The 18414-nt window shown below is 44.4% G+C and overlaps 1 protein-coding gene across 1 annotated transcript in view; it reads left to right on the top strand.

Annotated features, from left to right (window-relative positions):
- Positions 1 to 1287: 1287 nt before the first annotated feature.
- Positions 1288 to 18414, top strand: part of LOC126527459 (uncharacterized) — a 203664-nt gene continuing 186537 nt past the window's right edge. The window contains exons 1-8 of the mRNA XM_055068522.2: positions 1288 to 1410; positions 2969 to 3041; positions 7005 to 7126; positions 7777 to 7872; positions 8261 to 8455; positions 12475 to 12683; positions 13491 to 13506; positions 14664 to 15037. Coding sequence (XP_054924497.2) covers positions 1341 to 1410; positions 2969 to 3041; positions 7005 to 7126; positions 7777 to 7872; positions 8261 to 8455; positions 12475 to 12683; positions 13491 to 13506; positions 14664 to 15037 — 1155 coding nt within the window. The 5' untranslated portion in view covers positions 1288 to 1340. The remainder of the gene's footprint in view (positions 1411 to 2968; positions 3042 to 7004; positions 7127 to 7776; positions 7873 to 8260; positions 8456 to 12474; positions 12684 to 13490; positions 13507 to 14663; positions 15038 to 18414) is intronic.

Raw genomic sequence — 18414 nt, 5'->3', positions numbered from 1 at the left:
ACGCTCTCTCTCCACGAACACAACCTACCTTGTGCGAGCACAAATTCTTGCTCAGAAATGTTGAGGCACTTGCCAGGAGTAAAAGTTCTATGTTGATAACAATTGTTGCAAGAAGCGCTTTGAATGCCCCTCTGGCATCTTGGAAGTTTCCTACGGTGCCGCGATACAGATGTAACGTTGAAATTTATTTCGCACGTTTTTCCCGAGTCAATCTCATTTCCTGCGCAGCTTCACTTTGCTATCGCCCAATATTTAGCAAAGGGCGAGTCATTTGACATCAAGACAAGGACACAAAAGAAATGCTAAATAACACGATTTTGACGGTTACCTACGATATCCGCGAAGCAAGTACAAATTTGGCATATTTTTCTACAAGCTTCCCCGAAGCACGTGTTATTCTTGCCATGTTTCATCCCTTTAATATGGTGACAGACTATTCCTTAAACCTTCAAGGCGTAATGATCGTAAGTTTCCCACAAACAGCCGAGCCACTGCCATGCTTGTGCCAGTACGTCCCTTTGACATTTTCAGTATCCGTTACAAGTTCGACTGCGCTAGTTTCAGTGCTTCTGTCAGTTAATGTTTCAGTTCTGTCGCGTTTCATTCCCTTACCCTATGCGCGCACATCAATGTATGATCTAATCAGAGAGTTCGTGTCTTCAGCCTCCTTATTCACGTCAGAAATGGACCGAAATAGCTCTTTTTTTTTTCATTTTCTTGTACGAGACACGGCTGATCACAAACCCAATGTACACGTACCGTTCTCACCTACAAAGTTTTTCCATGACTCTTTCGTTCCCCATCAATACAACAAATCAAACCACCTACCCATCTGTATCACCGAAATGATCGATTTAGGTGCATTTAAAGGTGCAGTCGAACATTATTTTTATACTTTAAAACCACATCGTTTCCTCCTTGCATTGTATATCTATTATCCACTTCCTATGTAATGCCTTTGCACCCTAGCGGTATTCAAATAAATAAATAAATATATAAATACATAAATAAATAAATACATAAATAAATAAATAAATAAATAAATTCATTGGCATTTTAAACAGACATTCTTAAGCGAATCTAATCGCATAACAGTTCCGCTGTATACACAAAAATGCCAAGTGTATATGACGTTTTAACATTGTTATAGGCACAGATAAAGAGTGATTCAATAATTTTCCGGCATTGCATATGAGGCTTCAGATAGTAAAAAGGAAACAGATCAAGAGTGTAAGAAAAAGCCTTTGGTAACCAGTCTTTCTTTGCTTCTTTTTTTCAGCATCAAAACCAAAAACTATGGTTCTGGCAGTGTCAAGAGTCCCATTAGGGAGAGGATTGAAATGTCCCACAACTACCGCACTGGCGCCATCAAAAGTCCAGTGATGGAGAGAATCGAAATGTCCAGGAACTGTAAGTGCTCCTCTCTCTTCTATGACTGCTAACTTCATTGAAATGGTAACAGACAAGAGATCGGTGCCTAAATCTGAACGTACTCATTATATTAGCTGCTCTAGGTAAACTGAACAGAACTAACTTTTATTTGCAATAACGTTGCGAGACAACGGGAAAAAGTGGAATAGATAACTTGAGAGTACCCGGTCACCTTTCACACAGATCGCAAAAGTTAACGCGCAATATATATATATATATATATATATATATATATATATATATATATATATACATACAAGCCGACACACTGTCGAGTGCACATGCATGCTATGCTAATAGACATACAGGCATAGGTATATAAATGCGTATGCGTATATATACGTTAATGGAACATGCAACCAACACTTCTGATAAACACTGTAAGCTCACATAAATCTAGCGAGTGAGCAAAAAACAGCGAGGGTGAGTATAAGCATGTTTGTATTTATTGTAGTAGTGTCCTCTACAGTAACGCACTTGATACAACTTTTATTAGAATTTATGTCAAATCGCTGTCGCCAGGAATAACATCCTGCTAGAAGTTAGTGCTTTTTCTTCTGTATTCTTTTTTTCTCATGCACTTGCGCTTAATGCACGGATCGATGGATACAACTTTATTGAACGTCCGGCAAGGTTTAACGCCCTACCTAGCGCTAAACAATCTTTGTATTAATAATCAAGGAGCTGTTTACTTCTGAGCTTACTCGCAAGAACTATAGCACTTGTTTTTAATAATTATTACTCTGTAACTTCCTAAATATTTGTAATCAGATTTCTGCAACGCTACACAGGTCTGAAGAATCACGCATTAGCGTCTCACAATGGGGGCGTACTTCTCTATAAGATCGACTAGCGACTAATTGACGCCTGGCTATAAATTCATTCGCTGTATGGGCTGACCAGCACCATAACTATCGTAGATGCAGTTGTTAGACAGGAGGAGCTGCCATGTGCGGCCTCTTATTGGTTGACGACAGGTTCAGCTTCTACACTTCACGCCTTTCATTTCGGTTCAACAACTGCGCTCAATTCGCCGTCGCTAGTCTAGCAGTAGACCATGCGACCATGCCCATTCCTGTGCAGGCTTACCAATGAACTTCAACGTCTTTTGTGTTGTTTTTATTAAAAGCCTTACTACTTATTAAAAAAAAATTCGCTAGCTTTATTCAACTTTTCTTTGGAAGGCAGCTTCAGGACTGACCCTAGCATCTGCTTACGTCCTGGTTAGCTCAATTGGAACAGTGAATGCCTAGGTATTGTGCAGGGTCCGGTCTCTTAATTAACTGCGATTAGATTTTCCCATTTTGCAAATATTTATTTCTGAGGAAACCGTATGAGTTGCCTGAGCGATATCGTGATCATTAAGACGAACGCAGACTTCCCACTTGGAGAGATCGTTACTAGTCGTATTTCAGATGACTGCAGCTACTCGAAGCTTAGTCATTGCTTACGGGAGAGACATTTATTACAAGCCGCCACAAGCAGCAAAAAGAAAAAGCTTCCTGTGTTAAAATTATTCGTGCATTTCTTACCGCAGCGAGTGCATGGTGTGACGTTCCACCAAACCCCAACGCTGCGTCGACATCTTGCCAAAGAAAGAGAGGCAGCATGTGAGTACGAGCAATTTCCGCTCCCAACGGATTTGTACGTGCCGCTAAATCAAATTCGCCGGATCCTAGTGAATGCCGGTCCGATACCACCGGCACATTCATTTCAATATACATACCCACAATGTAGAGCAAACTTTTGGGTATCACAGGTGCGACGAATAAACTTTGGTCGTTTCGCGGTCTCACTTGCAGCCTGAAATAAAGAAAGAACATTTCTTTAGAATACAAATTGAATGCTATGAAGTTAGGGTATTCATAGTACCTTGCCAAGCATGTTACTCTACATAAAAACTATGTAAAATCAAACGACTTGCACAGGACAACCGCACTAATAGAATGTATACTCGGGCACACAATAAACATAATGTATCTTGTGCAGACTAGATGAGAAGAAAGGAGGTTAACCGAGGGGCCCGCTTTTTATTAGTCATATCATAAGAAGCCAACAAACACTGACACCAAGGACAAGACAGGGGAAATTATTTGTGTTTAATAAGCGAAATAAAGAAACGATAAATTATTGGAAATGAAATTGGATGAAAAAACAACTTGCCGCATGTGGGTAACGATCCCACAACCTTCGTATTTCGCGTGCGATGCTCTACCAGTTGAGCTACCACGGCGCCGTTTTTCCATCCGCTTTCTTGGGTATTTATGTTTCCTAGTAGAACCCTGGGAGTGTTAATTAGCCAGTGTCACCACTCACAGACCTTGGCGGCGGGTGTGGAACATCCTTTCTGCCGCAGGCGTCACGAGAACGTGAACTTTTTGGGTGAAGGCAACCTCTCAATAAACCCACACATGCTACTTGAAGGCATCAATGTTGCCGGATTCGAGACCCTCGTTATGTAATAGACGAGAAGAAAGGGGGTTAACCGAGGGGTCAGATTTTTATTAGTCATATCACGAGAAGCCAACAAACACTGATACCAAGGACAACATAGGGAAAATTACTTGTGTTTAATAAACGAAATAGACAAACGATAAATTAATGGAAATGAAAGCGGATGAAGAAACAACTTGCCGAACGTGGGTAACGGTGGGAATTGTGCGGACTAGTGTCACTCGGGAGCATTAAAAGCGCCTTGATAGCGAGGAGCGAGAAGATTAAGCGAAACCGAGAGCTTCGATTTCTAGTTGAATTGAACTGAAGTTTGTTTTCTTGCCTGCAGTACAGAGTAAAACCTGCGAACAATAGATTTGTATCCCTATCTCGAGGATAGTTTGCATTCAATAAAAAGTATTAGTCGTACTAAGCAAATAGACAACAAAGCCAGGAAACCCACAAGGAAAATGAATGTTACTTTTAAGTCAAACGTTTAAAGGATACTTGAAAGTCAAATCCAAGTGGACGAAAGTACAACTTGGCGCACCTGAGAGCCGAAGCCACAGTGCTCATTACTCATGCGGTGCTCTGCCCTTAAGCTATCACGGCGGCTGTGTGATGCACAATTGGTGGTGGTCTATGATTCCCAGTATAAATTGCTACTACTGCTCCATACAACGTGTGTTTGCTTGGCCAAAGCAGCGAACATCCTGATTCCACGCTCAGCCGTCGTTCCCAAAGAAAAAGAAAATTTGCCTGCGAGGGTAATACTTCTGACAGCTTTGCATGGTTTAATATAAGTGGCTTGCCTTGATATTTTTTCTTCTAAAGCTACGTGCCCATTCGCGCAACTGCTCAGAATATTCGCTTTCCGGCTTCATTCCAACGTGTGGCAACTGTGCCCTCAGGACGTATCATCTTCACTAACAGAAATCAATCGGAGGCAGAACATACGAGTAGACGCTTCAGTTTCATTTGCTACTAAATTCTTACTCATTGGAAGAACTGCTGTACAAATGTACATCTGCCAAACATAGGACGGCCAAAATTCGTGCATGAGAAAAGAAAAAGCAATATTAATAAATAAAAATAGCTTCAGCATAAGGTTGTCAATCGCCCACTTCTCGGAGAGAAAGTGATGGACAGACACGCAGGTTAACTGGAGTTTATTCTGTTGGAAAACCTGCATATAGCGCGGAGGAAATTGAAGAAATCCAAACAGCCTAGGGTGCACCAATATTGGACTGTCACCGGGGCTACATTGGTACTAAATGGGGCTACGCTGGCACGTTGCGCCAATGTTGGAACACCATTTTGTCTTTAATGGTGCAGTGTAACGCACTTATCTGGGCTTGTTGGTACTCCATGGACTTAGTGTAGCACACAAATGAACAAATAACAGGGGATGATCAACATGAATGAGGGGCAACCTCCAATTGAATTTACTGGTCAAATATGCATACATAAATATGTCAACCCGAAGGCAAAATGAAAAGAAATAAACAGAAACAGAAAATTGGAGAGAGAGAGACAGAGAAGAGATAATATTTCACTTTTATCACGTGCAGTGTAGACAACACACAGCACGTCTAGCATATTCAATCGAGACCACTGCTTTCTGGTGTTTCAGAACTTCCTTCCTAATTTTCTGGGCAGATGAGAGGTGAGCTAACGTATGTTCTGCTAACGGTAGCGCTTACACAATTAAAGAGAGCAAGCTGAAGCAGTGGATTCTGTATACATGCTCGGACTAGCAGAGGACATACCAATCTACAAGTAAGAAAGATAGGATGGGCGCTTAACTTCATTAATATTTTTCTATAGAACGCAAAGCTATAGCACTCCAGCTGTATATACTCAACCTATAACAGCCCATGCGCAGCAATTTGGTGCTTAACGAACAGTCAAGTACATTTAATTCCACACAAATGAGTTAGTTGATGCGCCGTTTAATGCTTCTCCGATTTGTGGGCGTCGTCGAAAAGTCGCAGTAAAACCTCGTTCGGCATCCTTTCGCACACGATGGCGCGAACGTTCGTTCACACCGGCAGCGACTTCTTCCGTTTGCATTGGCGGTTGCAGAAAAAAGCAGCTACATCCTTCTTTCGTTGTTTTGAGCTCGGCTGTTATCTAAACAGGAATAGCGACAGAGGTAGTGGTTCTACAACCGGATTTTGCGGACTCCCCTTCGAATCTGGCTCAGGAAAAGCAGTTGTAAGTTCGCTGTAAGCATGCATTGGTTTTTACATGTGGTTTCTTACCTCACGAAGAGGCTAGGTGAAGCGCTAAGTAAGAAGTTTTGCCGTCCCACATAATATTACCACTGAGGGAGTGCAGAAACAGAGCAGAAGCACGCGGAAGCGGTTCTACCGACGTTTTGTGACGCTTTGCTCAACTACAACGTGTTTCGTTTGCATCATTTTGTTTCGCATGAACTTTCTTGTCCAGGGAAGAAAGAGACCACTGCACACTGATGGTTATGTTGCTTTAGAAACCCCTGGGTGGAAGTTAAGTATAGAAGATTGCATTTCACTGAAAGAAAAATGGTTCAGTATGCTACGGTAAAACTCATGGATCACAAGATGACACCAAAGTTGCTCCTCATGTCTGTGGGTAGGCACTCCATAAGCGGCATTACGTAGTAACAGGCCTTGCAGTATACGTTCCCGTCAAACAAGTGGACACCGACAACCAGATGTGCACAGTCTGTAGCTTTGTCTACGTCTGAGATGAATGCTACCTATCTCGGCTTCCGAAAAAGATTGTATTTTCACACAGACAGCTGTTACTCACAACTAAAATCAATACATTTCCTGGAAAGTGGACTCCGAACGACTTTCTGGATCAAGATGGCGCTTTAAATCTCCGCTGAGAATTTTTTTTCATGCCTTTGAATATATTGAGCTGGCTTGAAGTATTGGCGTACGCTTGGGACATACGCTGCGCTGCTCCAAATAGCAGAGGATATGACGGCTACCTCAATTACTGCTGACACATTGCTTACGGCATTCATTTAGGAAGCTATCATAAATTAAACTCAATATATCAAATAGAGTGCATTGCGACATAGCGCGGAGCAGAAAATTCTATGCATTTTCGCCTTAATACATTTGACTTCTGATCTACATGGCTTCTAGGCGATGTACAGCCAACTGCATGACTGGATTCGAGTTTCCCGACGGTAAACGGCACATGACACTGAACTGCGATCTCACGACACGCCAGTGGACGCCACTTCAGCAGTTTCCCGACTGCCAAGGTAATATGCCAGAGTGATGAGCACGATAATATGCAAGATTAGGCGTGATTATACAAGGCAGCAGACTGTCGTGTATTCTTGCTTCCTCTCCGCTTTGTCTTGGTCAGTGCGCTGCTTCACCCACACGGTATGATGAAGGCAGCGGATACGTGCGATCTTCTTGTGAAACCTACCTTTTGCAGCAGTGTATTGGAGGTGCTTCGTTATTTACACTGCATACGTTATAGCTCATTATTATTAAAAGGTGTGAAATAGACAATATTTATAGCCAGTTTATACAGCCGAAAGGTTTCTCAATCTGTCGAACAGCAATGTACGAATCACATCTTCACTTACAAAATCTCTTCTGGTGCATATACAGCACATGTCATTATTTTTCAAGTCACTGTAAATTTTAGCAGCATCTATGGCTGTTACATATATTACTCTATGCGCTTCTGCGCCTCACAGAGATAGTGAAGCGTCGGTATAGTTATCAATTATTAACCACGCACACGTTCGTCCTGCGGCGACAGAGACGATACATAAGAAGACTCAGCGAAACGTCTGCATCACGTATTGCACAACAAATAGGCGCCAGAGGTGCAGAACAAGTTCGCATACGCATACAGAGACACTGATCTTCCTCTCTCTCTGTGTGTGTTTTTTAGGAGTCTGTCGGCCTCCTTGCCTACACGGAGGTCGATGCTACGGCAACAACCGCTGCGTGTGCTCCAATCAGTACAGGGGAGACCATTGCCAGTACCGTGAGTATACATCATTCTTGTTGTCTCTGACAGAAAAGAGATAAGTCGAGGCATCGAGGGCTCAGTTTAAATGTGTCCCGACTTTTTCAGACACAAACAACCCGTTCAAGATTAAAATAGATCGTCATTGTTAAGTAGACATCTTGCAGAGTATTTAATTCATATAACTGTCATGCCATGTATAGTATACAATCCTCTTCAGCCGAAATACTCATTTTACTGTCGGAATTTTCTTTTTCGTTTTTGGACAAGCCATGTGCTCTGCTGAGAGAGCAGCCCACCTACGCACTCAAATATTTCCGGCCGCTAGTTCTAGACGGAAGAGTGAATGTCCGCGCCACTAAAATGTTGCCGACAGAGCTCTTAGCCTAGATGTGCCCCTTCACAGCCATCAGCCTGTGCGACGGTCACATGCTGGGCGCGGGAGGATCATCGTGGCACTGCAACCACACACACGTGGAGACCCTCTGCGAAGTGTCGTGTCCCGCGGGATTCGTCTTCCAGTCGCCCGGAGCAGCACCAGTGTACCGGTGCAGCCTGCAGGGTGTCTGGGACCCACCCATCGTTCCACCGTGCGTGCCCGGTAAGAAGGAGAACTGCGCCTCGCAGTCGATGGAGAGCGGTTGATGGATGAATCCTTATGTCTAAATGTCGGAACAAAAAATAGTTACGAAGAAAAAAAAATGGTAAACTTTGCCCGAATATTCGCGTAAAGGTTTCCAAGTTCCTGCCATAGCAGAGAAAGCTTAGAGCACCCCGGCTATGGCTAACCTTCGTCCCGTCTTCGTCCCTTGCGCCTTAAATAATCACACAACGTATCGCAAGTCCAAGTCTTGCTTTTTAAAGTCAAACATCATCAATTGTTGCTAAATATTTTGCTCTTTGCCTTATCGAGGCTAGTGCTATTAAGGAGCAGCAGGATTCTTGTGAAGAGCTAAGAATGTATATTCAAAATGATATTTGCTCTCCCTTGAGCAGCCATCGATAAAGTGCCCTAGTCCTCGTGGGCGTTACGTTCTCCTACTGAAATTTTCATGTGCTCGTTTTGTTCAACGAACCTCGTCGAAACAAGAGACGTTGCGGTTTAACACATTCTCCACCCATATAGTATACTGTCAATGCATACCACTTTTCATACGACATATTAAAATAAGGAATCGCCTACAAATGTTTTCATGTGAACATTAAACTCAATAGTGCTTAATCAATGGGACAGCCCGTAAGATAAAACAGACGCCCAGGTAACTTGAAAGAAAAAATTGGCAGTGGCTTAGCTCGGCTATGCCAGGGTAGCGAAAGCTAAGGCATAGCATGGTTAGCCTGGGTTAATCTTGATTGCAAGTCCAGGTTAGTCTGGTTGTCTAGCTTTGTTACGGCGTTTAGCCAGTCGTTCGGCGCGCTGTTCGTCTGTTTCCTGGGCGATTCGTTTCCTCTTGATTTCGTTCCGATGTCGATTCCAGGCCTCCTCCTGCTTATCAGAATTTTCGCCGTTCATACTGCCGTCTCAACTGTAGTTGCGGCGCACGCGAGCTCTCCTTTTCAATCCTCAGACATGTTATCACGCATGCGACGCAGCTGGCGAAGCGAGTGGAGGCGAGCGCAACGACGGGGAACGCGGTGTGACGTCATGTGCCTCCTTGGAGCTCGGCCACAGCGAAATCGCAAGTTCGCGGCCAGTAAAGCTTTCGCTTTAAAAAACCGAGGCCTCCGAAGTACTTCTTATGAGTTGCGAGTGCGCAAGCATCAATGTGGAAATGAAGGCAGCTCAGAGGTCCTTCGAGGTTTGAACTCCTCGACTGAAATCGAACGCGCTCAGACGCTTGGCCATTGGCTTGGCGCGTTATTATTTGGCCTTACTTAGGCGCAGGTAGAACGCGTGCGTGAGCTTGTGCAGACAAGAAACGCGCGGATAACGGAGGCTTCCGGAAGCGAGGCCCACGGGCCGTTGCGATGATGATCTCTCCCCTCACGCTACACCTGGCGCGCTATTACAGCAGCAGGTGCTCCCTTTCACCCGCTCTGCTCCGCCCAGGCTCGCTCGTGACGTTACCGCCCCAGCCAATTGGTATTAAGGGGCCGTTTTTTTTTCTTGTCCAGACGACAGAGACTGGGTTTTTTTGCCCTATGGGCCATTTGATGCTTTTGCATCAACAAAAGCTTATGGTTCTGAAAAGTAGAGCACGTAAACCGCTAGTTGAGCCAGAAATAGTAGCTCCTGACCGGTGAATTATACTGAACGGGAAACGCCTAGTGCTATAATACTAATGAAAGAAGAACAAGTGCACGGAAACTAATTATGAAAATATCATCTCACTTCGACAAAAAGAAAAAAAACTAAATACATTCCTGTGGCTTAAAAGCTACCGAAAAATAAAGCCAATGCCGCTAAATACAGATGCCACAGATGAGTTTTTCTAAAGAATTCATCGGGATAAGTACATTATACCAGCCCAAATATAGGCTTAGGATTGAAACATTTACATGCATTATCATCAGCTCTATTCCAATAATTTGAAAAACGCTGACGGAGGATTCGATGAACGCTTCGACGTAGGTAATAAAAACAATTCTTGGGCATAAAACAGTGCCGAAGTTATTTTCTCATTAGAATAATTGGAAGTGAGATGGTTGACGCCAACAAAGCTCAAAAGCGTTATCAAGCGCACCACGATTAGAGAAAATTGGTTACCTAAGACTATCGCGCTTTTCTCCGACTACAAACAGTTCTCGGCGGCAAGGGCATTGACGATCATCGTGTTGAAAATCAGCGTGCTTAAAATGTTATGCCTAACTGGCATGAAACATTTCAATAAATCTTTGCGTCTACATGTTTTCATCCCTCAGAACCATGCTGATCCTGCTAATGAGCTGTCATTGAATGCTTGAGAGGGTGGCTTTCAGCGCACACTTCTTGAGCAAAAATAATGTCCAGCTGCGTTCGGACTGAAGTTTTTCATTGAAGAAAGAAATCCTAATCCATTCGCACTTTCTTCCTTCACTTCCTGTCGGAGGAATTTTTATTTGTTCAGAAATTTGTTGCTGTGAGCAGAAGAGTCTTTCAACGAACAAAACTTTCAGAAATGCACGTCGTCTTTTATTCTAATCATTAGTGTGGCAAGAGAAAAATTGTGGATGTTTGAAAACGCATTGCGTTTCCTCCCTTCATTGTTTGCATTATAGGTGTCCACGTACGTGTAGCCATGCTGGCAGCTTTACAATGATTGTTTTATTTAATAAAGAAAGAGAGAAATGAAGAAAATGATTCTGGATTGTCAAGTTTTTAAGATATGATCTGGGAAGTTTCTAGTGTTCATGAAATTGACGTTTCACGTAAGTTTAATAAAATTTCACGTCGTTATCTTCTTGGTAGTATTCTGTCACGTAGAACGCGTAAATAAACGAAGTTGAAGGAAACCTCGCTCGCTAATATGTTTTATGGAGCTCTGAATGTGAATTTAGGGTATATTTTGCATCCCATAAATTGAGGTTTTGGTTTTCCGTCATAGTGGCCGCTTGCATGTTTATATTAAGCTGAACTTCGGAATTTATTTCAGTGTGGTCGCATAATTTAGCCTACGAAGTTTCATAAGCAGTTTGTGAATGGCACTACAACATGCAACAGTGTTTCAGTCGGTGGCGTACCGCAATACTCAAAGGAGGCCTTGGTGAACTAATAAACAGAGTAGATAGGTAATTCGTAGAAGATATTCGGTTCAAATTTCTTGAAACTTGTAGTATTTACCCTTCCCAATAGCAACTGAGTTGGGAAACTCTGTTTAGCCTGCTGAGCAGAGACACCGATGTAATGGCGCCGCCTTCCCCTACGGTTCAGACTGTTCTACGCTGAAAACGCTCAACACCTCTTGCGCGCCTACGCTGATGTTGCGATGGCAAGAGACGCCTTGACAAGCGGCTATTCAGTGACTGGCCTACTCCCCCCTCGATGACATGCCTGGTGGTTCTAAAACTAAAAGCACCGTCCCTCGCTGTCATCTGCGCAACTTCGCCGACGTCGCCAAGCGCCACGTATGCCTGTAGTGTTCTGGCCCTCAATCGAGTGCTGTGATGCTTTTCGCAAAGCCTGACCAAGGGTCTACAACTTTTATTTCTGCCGTTAACTTTCAATACTGTGCTTTACTGCAGTTCAGGTGTCCTCAAGAACAGATACTGTGCAACGCGGATACCATTCATCATCCCCTAAACATTTATCTCTCTTTGCTGACAGGGCCTCATTACCGACAGGCTTCAATTCTGCAGTAGTAACGTGCACTCTAAGGTGTATAGCTGAGAGGTTTATCAGTGAGACATCGTAAAATATCATTCAGAACTTCATAATATTTTGTGGGTACAACATGCGTATATTCGGGTCATTCCCCTGGAAGGGAGACATTCCACTGACACAGGCTATTTGCAACATATGTTTAGTATGAAAAATAAAAGAAGGCTTCTCCTACAGGTAAAGGCCGCAGATACAATTTGTTAAATTATTCAACGTCTATGGATAGCAGAAATATTTTAGAACCGCACGTGTCATAAAAGAATAAAAAAAGACTGCAACAAAAGACTGTGTGTGTGTGTCTGTGCGTGTGTGGTGACTCGCAGACTATACAAGTTCTTCCCGGACGAACGTCACAGCGCAGGGAGGCTTCCACCAGGGCCAGCAGACCATAACGGAGGTTGATGAGCATAACGGACAAAATCAGCAGCAACAGAAGCCGGACGTCGGAGATCATGTCACAGAAGCCTCCTCCAAGAAGAACTTGACCAGCGAATCGCAAACAGCCAACGGTTTCGACCTGCCACCACATGAGGTTTGTACTTTGCAGCATGGAGACGGAAATGACGCCATCAATCTCCGCGGGCTTAATTTTCTTTTGTTTATTAGTGTTGCGAAGAGGCATATTATTAGCGGTTAAGTAATTATGCATGTGATGTTGATTCATGGCGAAATAGAAAAAGTGTTTTTGTGACTTATTATCTCTGAGTAACACCACCTGATATTTAGGCTGGTCTGTAAATATCTAGGTACTTTTAAGCAGTCTCTTGCACTCTGGTAGTCTGTCCCAATATATAGCCACGGCAGTTGCTGAACATCAACTGTAGACTCAGGGACAGAGCACTTTGGCTGGCTCATAAGGGGATCAGGTACTGAACACAAGCTACATTTCTTGTACTAAAACACGTTTGTAGAGGGTCTAAAGCACTGTAGCACATGAAATCAGTGGCGTCCACAAGAAGTGGTTCCCTAAGGATCCCTTAACTGGCCGCCAGTGATATGAGCATCATAGATATGAGCATGACGCATGACGATATCATGATCATAGATGATGATATGAGCACGAAAGCTGTAGTGTAATGAAGTGGTGGATACTCATCGATCGTAAAGGCGAATCGACGGGATCTTGGCAATATCCACAAAACTACATCAGATAGCGCATCCTATGTAAGAACTTGACGCAAAAATAAACAAGCTAAGCTGTAATTTCCTGGTTCTACACTAGTCAGCTTCTTGTATTCAATGAACATAATTATCGTCCTTCGCTGCAAATATCTTTCCGTTTTCTTCACCGTTAACTTCGCTGGTATATTCTTCACTTACGATCTTCTTTTTTTTTCAGATTCCTGGAGAAAATGGTAAGTAACTGATTTTTATACCGAACAGGTTAAACAATTCTAATAACTTAGCGCACTCATGTAAGACTAAAAATCTTGAAGAACAATAGAATGAATTGTGGTACTTCTTCGTCTGGTTCATGAAGTTTCCGGTGCTCGTTTTGAACAAAACACCCAAAGAGTTTGTCCTGTCTACGTGCAATATTAATGTACGTCGTAAACACGCATCCCGCATTCACTATCTCATTTGTAACCCTCTAGACTATATACGAACATTGACGAATAAGCCTAAGTTTATGCGCTTCATGGTGACGTGGGAAAATACACACGTGCAATTTCAAGGGGAACCTTTATTTCATCTATGATCACTAATTTATTGTTTAGAATTAACGTCTTTACGGTCACAGGCAAACGCATACCTAAGAATTCAGGTAGATGATGAACTGTGATGTAGGTAACAGTGCTAACGGGCAATAGATCATTTGTTCATATTTGAGGGAATCTAGCGAGCTCAAACAAAATGGGGAGGGACTGAAGCGCAGATGCGCTTCATGTTGTTCCAGCTTAACTCAGCTTGCCACACTAACAAGACGAAACCTCACTAATTTTCTCGCTCATTTAGCAATACATTCGCTCCCTAGCCCGCACACTCACTTCTTTTTTTTTTTTATTGCGATAAAGACTTGCCCTTAAGGCATAATTCTTGATGCGTATATGTGTATTATATGTGTGCTGTGAGGTCTGTGTTGTGTATGAATTGAAGCAGTGTTTTGTGGAATCTGTTGTCATGTATCCAGCGGTCATAGCTGGTTGTCACACTGTAGCGGAGGCCGGCTTGCAGTAGGAGACGCGAGCGTTCCGATTTTAAACCAGTACATGTCCATATTAGGTGGTATGCATCTGCTTCCATCACAGGAGCACGCTCACTTACTCACTAACAAAATTACTGATGACTACCTCTCTCACTCAGAGACTGATTAAATCACTCGCTAACTCATTCACTCACTATGATTAGCTCGGTAACTCGTTCGATGACACACTAATTCACTTATTCGCTAAATCGCTCGCTCATATGGTACATCACTCTCTTATAACGCGCTCAATCACTAGTTCACTCTATAGCTCATCCACTCTACCACCACTGAAGCACCCCACGATGTCCCTGCTGTCACACGCAGAACTTCCGCCACCGTCCACAGGCGTATGCAGCACGTGGGGTCACTTCCAGTTCAAGAGCTTTGACGGCACCCTGTTCCGCTTCGCGGGTGCCTGCAGCTACGTGTTGCTCAAGGACTGCGCCCAGCCAGACACCTCAGCAAAGTTCGCGCTGGAACTGCAGTACTCTGCGGGCTGCCCCGATGCGGCGAACTGCACTCGAATTCTGCACCTTGTTGGTGCGGCAGCCGGTGAGCGAGTGAGCCTGCCTCTGGGCCTGCCACCGCCAGAGGACGCGCAACCACTTGTTGATGCCATTCCTGGCCTGAGCGCGCAGTACGCTGGGAAATACCTGGTGCTCCAAAGTACGCAAGGATACACTGTGTGGATCGACAAGGTATGCGTGCATGCGGGAGCCAAATAACCCTATTTGTATTGCGATAGCAATCATACGGACACTCCAGGCGTATTTCTGCCCTCGTCGTCGTCGTGATGATGCTCCGTATAAGTCCAAGGTCGATAACACCGTCGCCGCGCGCCCTACGCTGTATGTGCGAGTGAAAGCGTCCGAGGGGAGCCGACCATAGCGGATTAATCTCGCCCTCGCGAAAGGAAAGAAAGCGTGAGGAAGCGCGCCGTCTTCCGTGGCGCGAGAGGCAACCAACGTTGTGAGGCGCAAGGAGAGCGGAGGGAGGGGGAGGGGCGTTCTACTCCGGCTGCAACCGCGCATGTGGCGGCTGTCTGCGGTCGCGTGGCCGTATTTTGAGAGCAATCTGCTTGGGGGCAGAGTCTAGGTGCGTCGACGGCTCGTATTTTTGTACGTGCTTTTTGTTCACGGCCCTCAGTTTACGTTAGATTGATAGACACCACGAAGGTCACTTCGCTCGCTGCTGCTGCCGTGTTTCCTCGCGCCAGCGTTTTGACAGTGAGTATCCGCATTCATCGAGCAGGATGTGTTCATGTTTGCTGTGCACGCCGACACTGTGCTTGTTAATTTAGTTAGCGAGCGAATGTTTACGAGTTGACACGGCCGATAAAAGTACTATCCTTACTTCGTATGCCGGTCTGCTAATTTGCTATCGCAATCGATGCTTTGCCTTCCGAGCGAAACTGCGACTTTTTTTCCCGTCCGTTCACTGACTACGTGTCGTGGTAGTTCAGTGACAATAGCGTACTGCTGCTAAGGAGCACGGGGTTATTGGTTCGATTTTAAGCCTGTCCGATCTGGTCACCTCTGGGTGCACGTTGAAGAACACCAAGTGATCAAACCTATTCCGGCACCTTTCAATACAACGTTTTCCGTTAGTCCCCACCTGTCGCGTTCGAACTTCATTGCCATGAATTCTAGCACGTTCATTTTTTATTGATTATTAGCTGTGATCAAACAGAAAGTTCGGCATTTTACAGCTGGGTATAAAAAATGATTGCTAACGAGAAAACGAAACGGAAAAGAGAAATGGCTGTTACGCTACAATATTTGTAAATTAGGAAACCATATGTGTGAATGTTGATCCACTAGCAACAGGAGGCTTGCTAAAGGACATGAATGGTGGCAGGACTATTGCGGAAGGCATTAAAGTCAGGAAGGTGAGAACGAAACAAGCTAAAAGGTAGCCTTTGGTGTGCCTCAAGAAAAGTACGTAACAAAATATAAATTGAAAGAACCCAGGAGAAGAATGATCAAATAAATGTAACGAGAAATGCAATATTTTGTATTGAACAGCAGAATGTGAATCGAAGTATTCAAATTTCTTTACGTAAGGCTATATCCAACGCGGCTCAATCACACACTGGCAAGGCTTCGGCGATTCACAAATTGCGCTTACGTAAGATACATTTGGCGAACGTCCCGCTCAATGTCTGCAGTTGTCTTATAACCAAATGAAATCCCGATTGAGTTCAATTTTGTTGAGGACTCCTGTACTTCCTATATATGCACCACTGCCTTCACTTGACATTCGACGATGACTGTCTGGCTCTTTCGCTTTTAAAGCGAAGATTACCTCTTCTGCCGACTTTCCAGGCGCTGCTGTGATGCTCTTGCCGCGCGTGCCACTGGGTTTCTTGCAACACGATCAGACCACCGCGGCAGCGTTGCACAGTTTGTACGCATGGCACGTGCCGTGCTTGTCGTCCTATGTCACAAAAATGCGGGTGCTGGGTTGTGGAGGTCGGGTGCTGAGCTGCCGTAGCGTAAACATTACAATCGTCCATAGTCTGCAGAGAGCGCTTCGTGCTGCCGTCTCAAAAGTGTGCTGGCCACGTATGCAGAAGGAGCACATAAACACGCGCCAGAAGAAATGGCTCCAAAGCGGGCACTCAGCGTCGAGGACATCCAGGCTCGAAAGAAGTGTCGTGCGGAACAGGGGCGTCTTCGCTACGCAGCGAAACATGGCACAGACCGCGAATGTATGTATACGATGTATACATACAATTATATTGATTGAATTACGTACAGCCTCGTAATTCAATTAAAGTTTAACACTTCTGCCACGATGCGACGTGTCATGTGAGGCAGTGATAACGCTCAACCCTCTAAGAGACTATGTATAATCACGCACAACAACGCCTCAAGCCTCCCTATGTGTTATGTGGACTATGCAGACAAACAGCAGTGGTGCACGCAAGGTAACGTTTTACGTCAACTCACCGCACTCGTATTGGACTAGACGCTGAAGAAATTGCACATTCGCCGCCAACATCACGCTACGCGCCGTGGTTGCTCAGTGGCTATTGTGTTGGGCTGCTGAGCACGAGATCCTGGGATCGAATCCCGGACGCGGTGGCCACATTTCGATGGGGGCGAAATGCGAAAACACCCGTGGTACTTAGATTTAGGTGCGCGCTAAAGAACCCTAGGTGTTCGAACTTTTCGGAGCCCTCCTCTACGGCGTGCCTCATGATCAGAAAGTGGTTTTGGCACGTTGAACCCCATAATATAGTTTTTGTTTTTTTAACATCACGCTAATTATCGTCAGTCAAAGCAAACATACAAAGCTTTGCTTACATCGATTACCACAATGCGTAGGACCCGCCGTGTTTTTTTTTTTGTTTTTTTGAGCATGAACTATCCGATTGTAGTTCTCAGAAGGTCAATCAGCGTACACTGACAAATAGCTTGTCGTCGTCCAAGCCACTAGAAGTCGCAGTCACACACTTTTAACGCATCGGGCTGAACTCGGTTTCCCGGATGGCCGGAAATGCGCTATTACGCGGTCGTGAATTTGATTGTGCCTCGCGGTATGATGGGGAAAAGCGATAACGTGAGAAAGATCATGTTTCCTATTTGCAGTTATTTGTTATTTGCTGATATTATCTTTAGGTCTACGCGGCTTGCCGAGCATACTGGTTTCACAGTAAAACATAATATGAAATCTGTAGTTTTATCATAGGCAACGCATGGAAAGCGATAGACACAGATCATGTTTCCTATTTGCAGTTATTTGTTATTTGCTGATATTATCTTTAGGTCTACGCGGCTTGCCGAGCATACTGGTTTCACAGTAAAACATAATATGAAATCTGTAGTTTTATCATAGGCAACGCATGGAAAGCGATAGACACGTTTAGCGCTGCGTTGAAGGCATCTCAGAACGCCGGCACGATTAGAAGCGCTGCCAGCGACGTCGAAAGCGTCGCACCTCAAGGTACACCAAATTAGACCAAGGCAGAACTGTCGGCGCTCGTCAGCACCCAGAAAGAAGGTTGCATAGGTTTAGCGTGACTTTTGCTGTCGCTTCCGCTCAGACCATTGCTCGGAACACGGTGTGGGGC

Source organism: Dermacentor andersoni, chromosome 9, assembly GCF_023375885.2.
Source record: "Dermacentor andersoni chromosome 9, qqDerAnde1_hic_scaffold, whole genome shotgun sequence".
Taxonomy (NCBI): Eukaryota; Metazoa; Arthropoda; class Arachnida; order Ixodida; family Ixodidae; genus Dermacentor; species Dermacentor andersoni.
The sequence above is the reverse complement of the archived record's forward strand: the minus strand, read 5'-3'. Positions and strand labels throughout refer to the sequence as shown.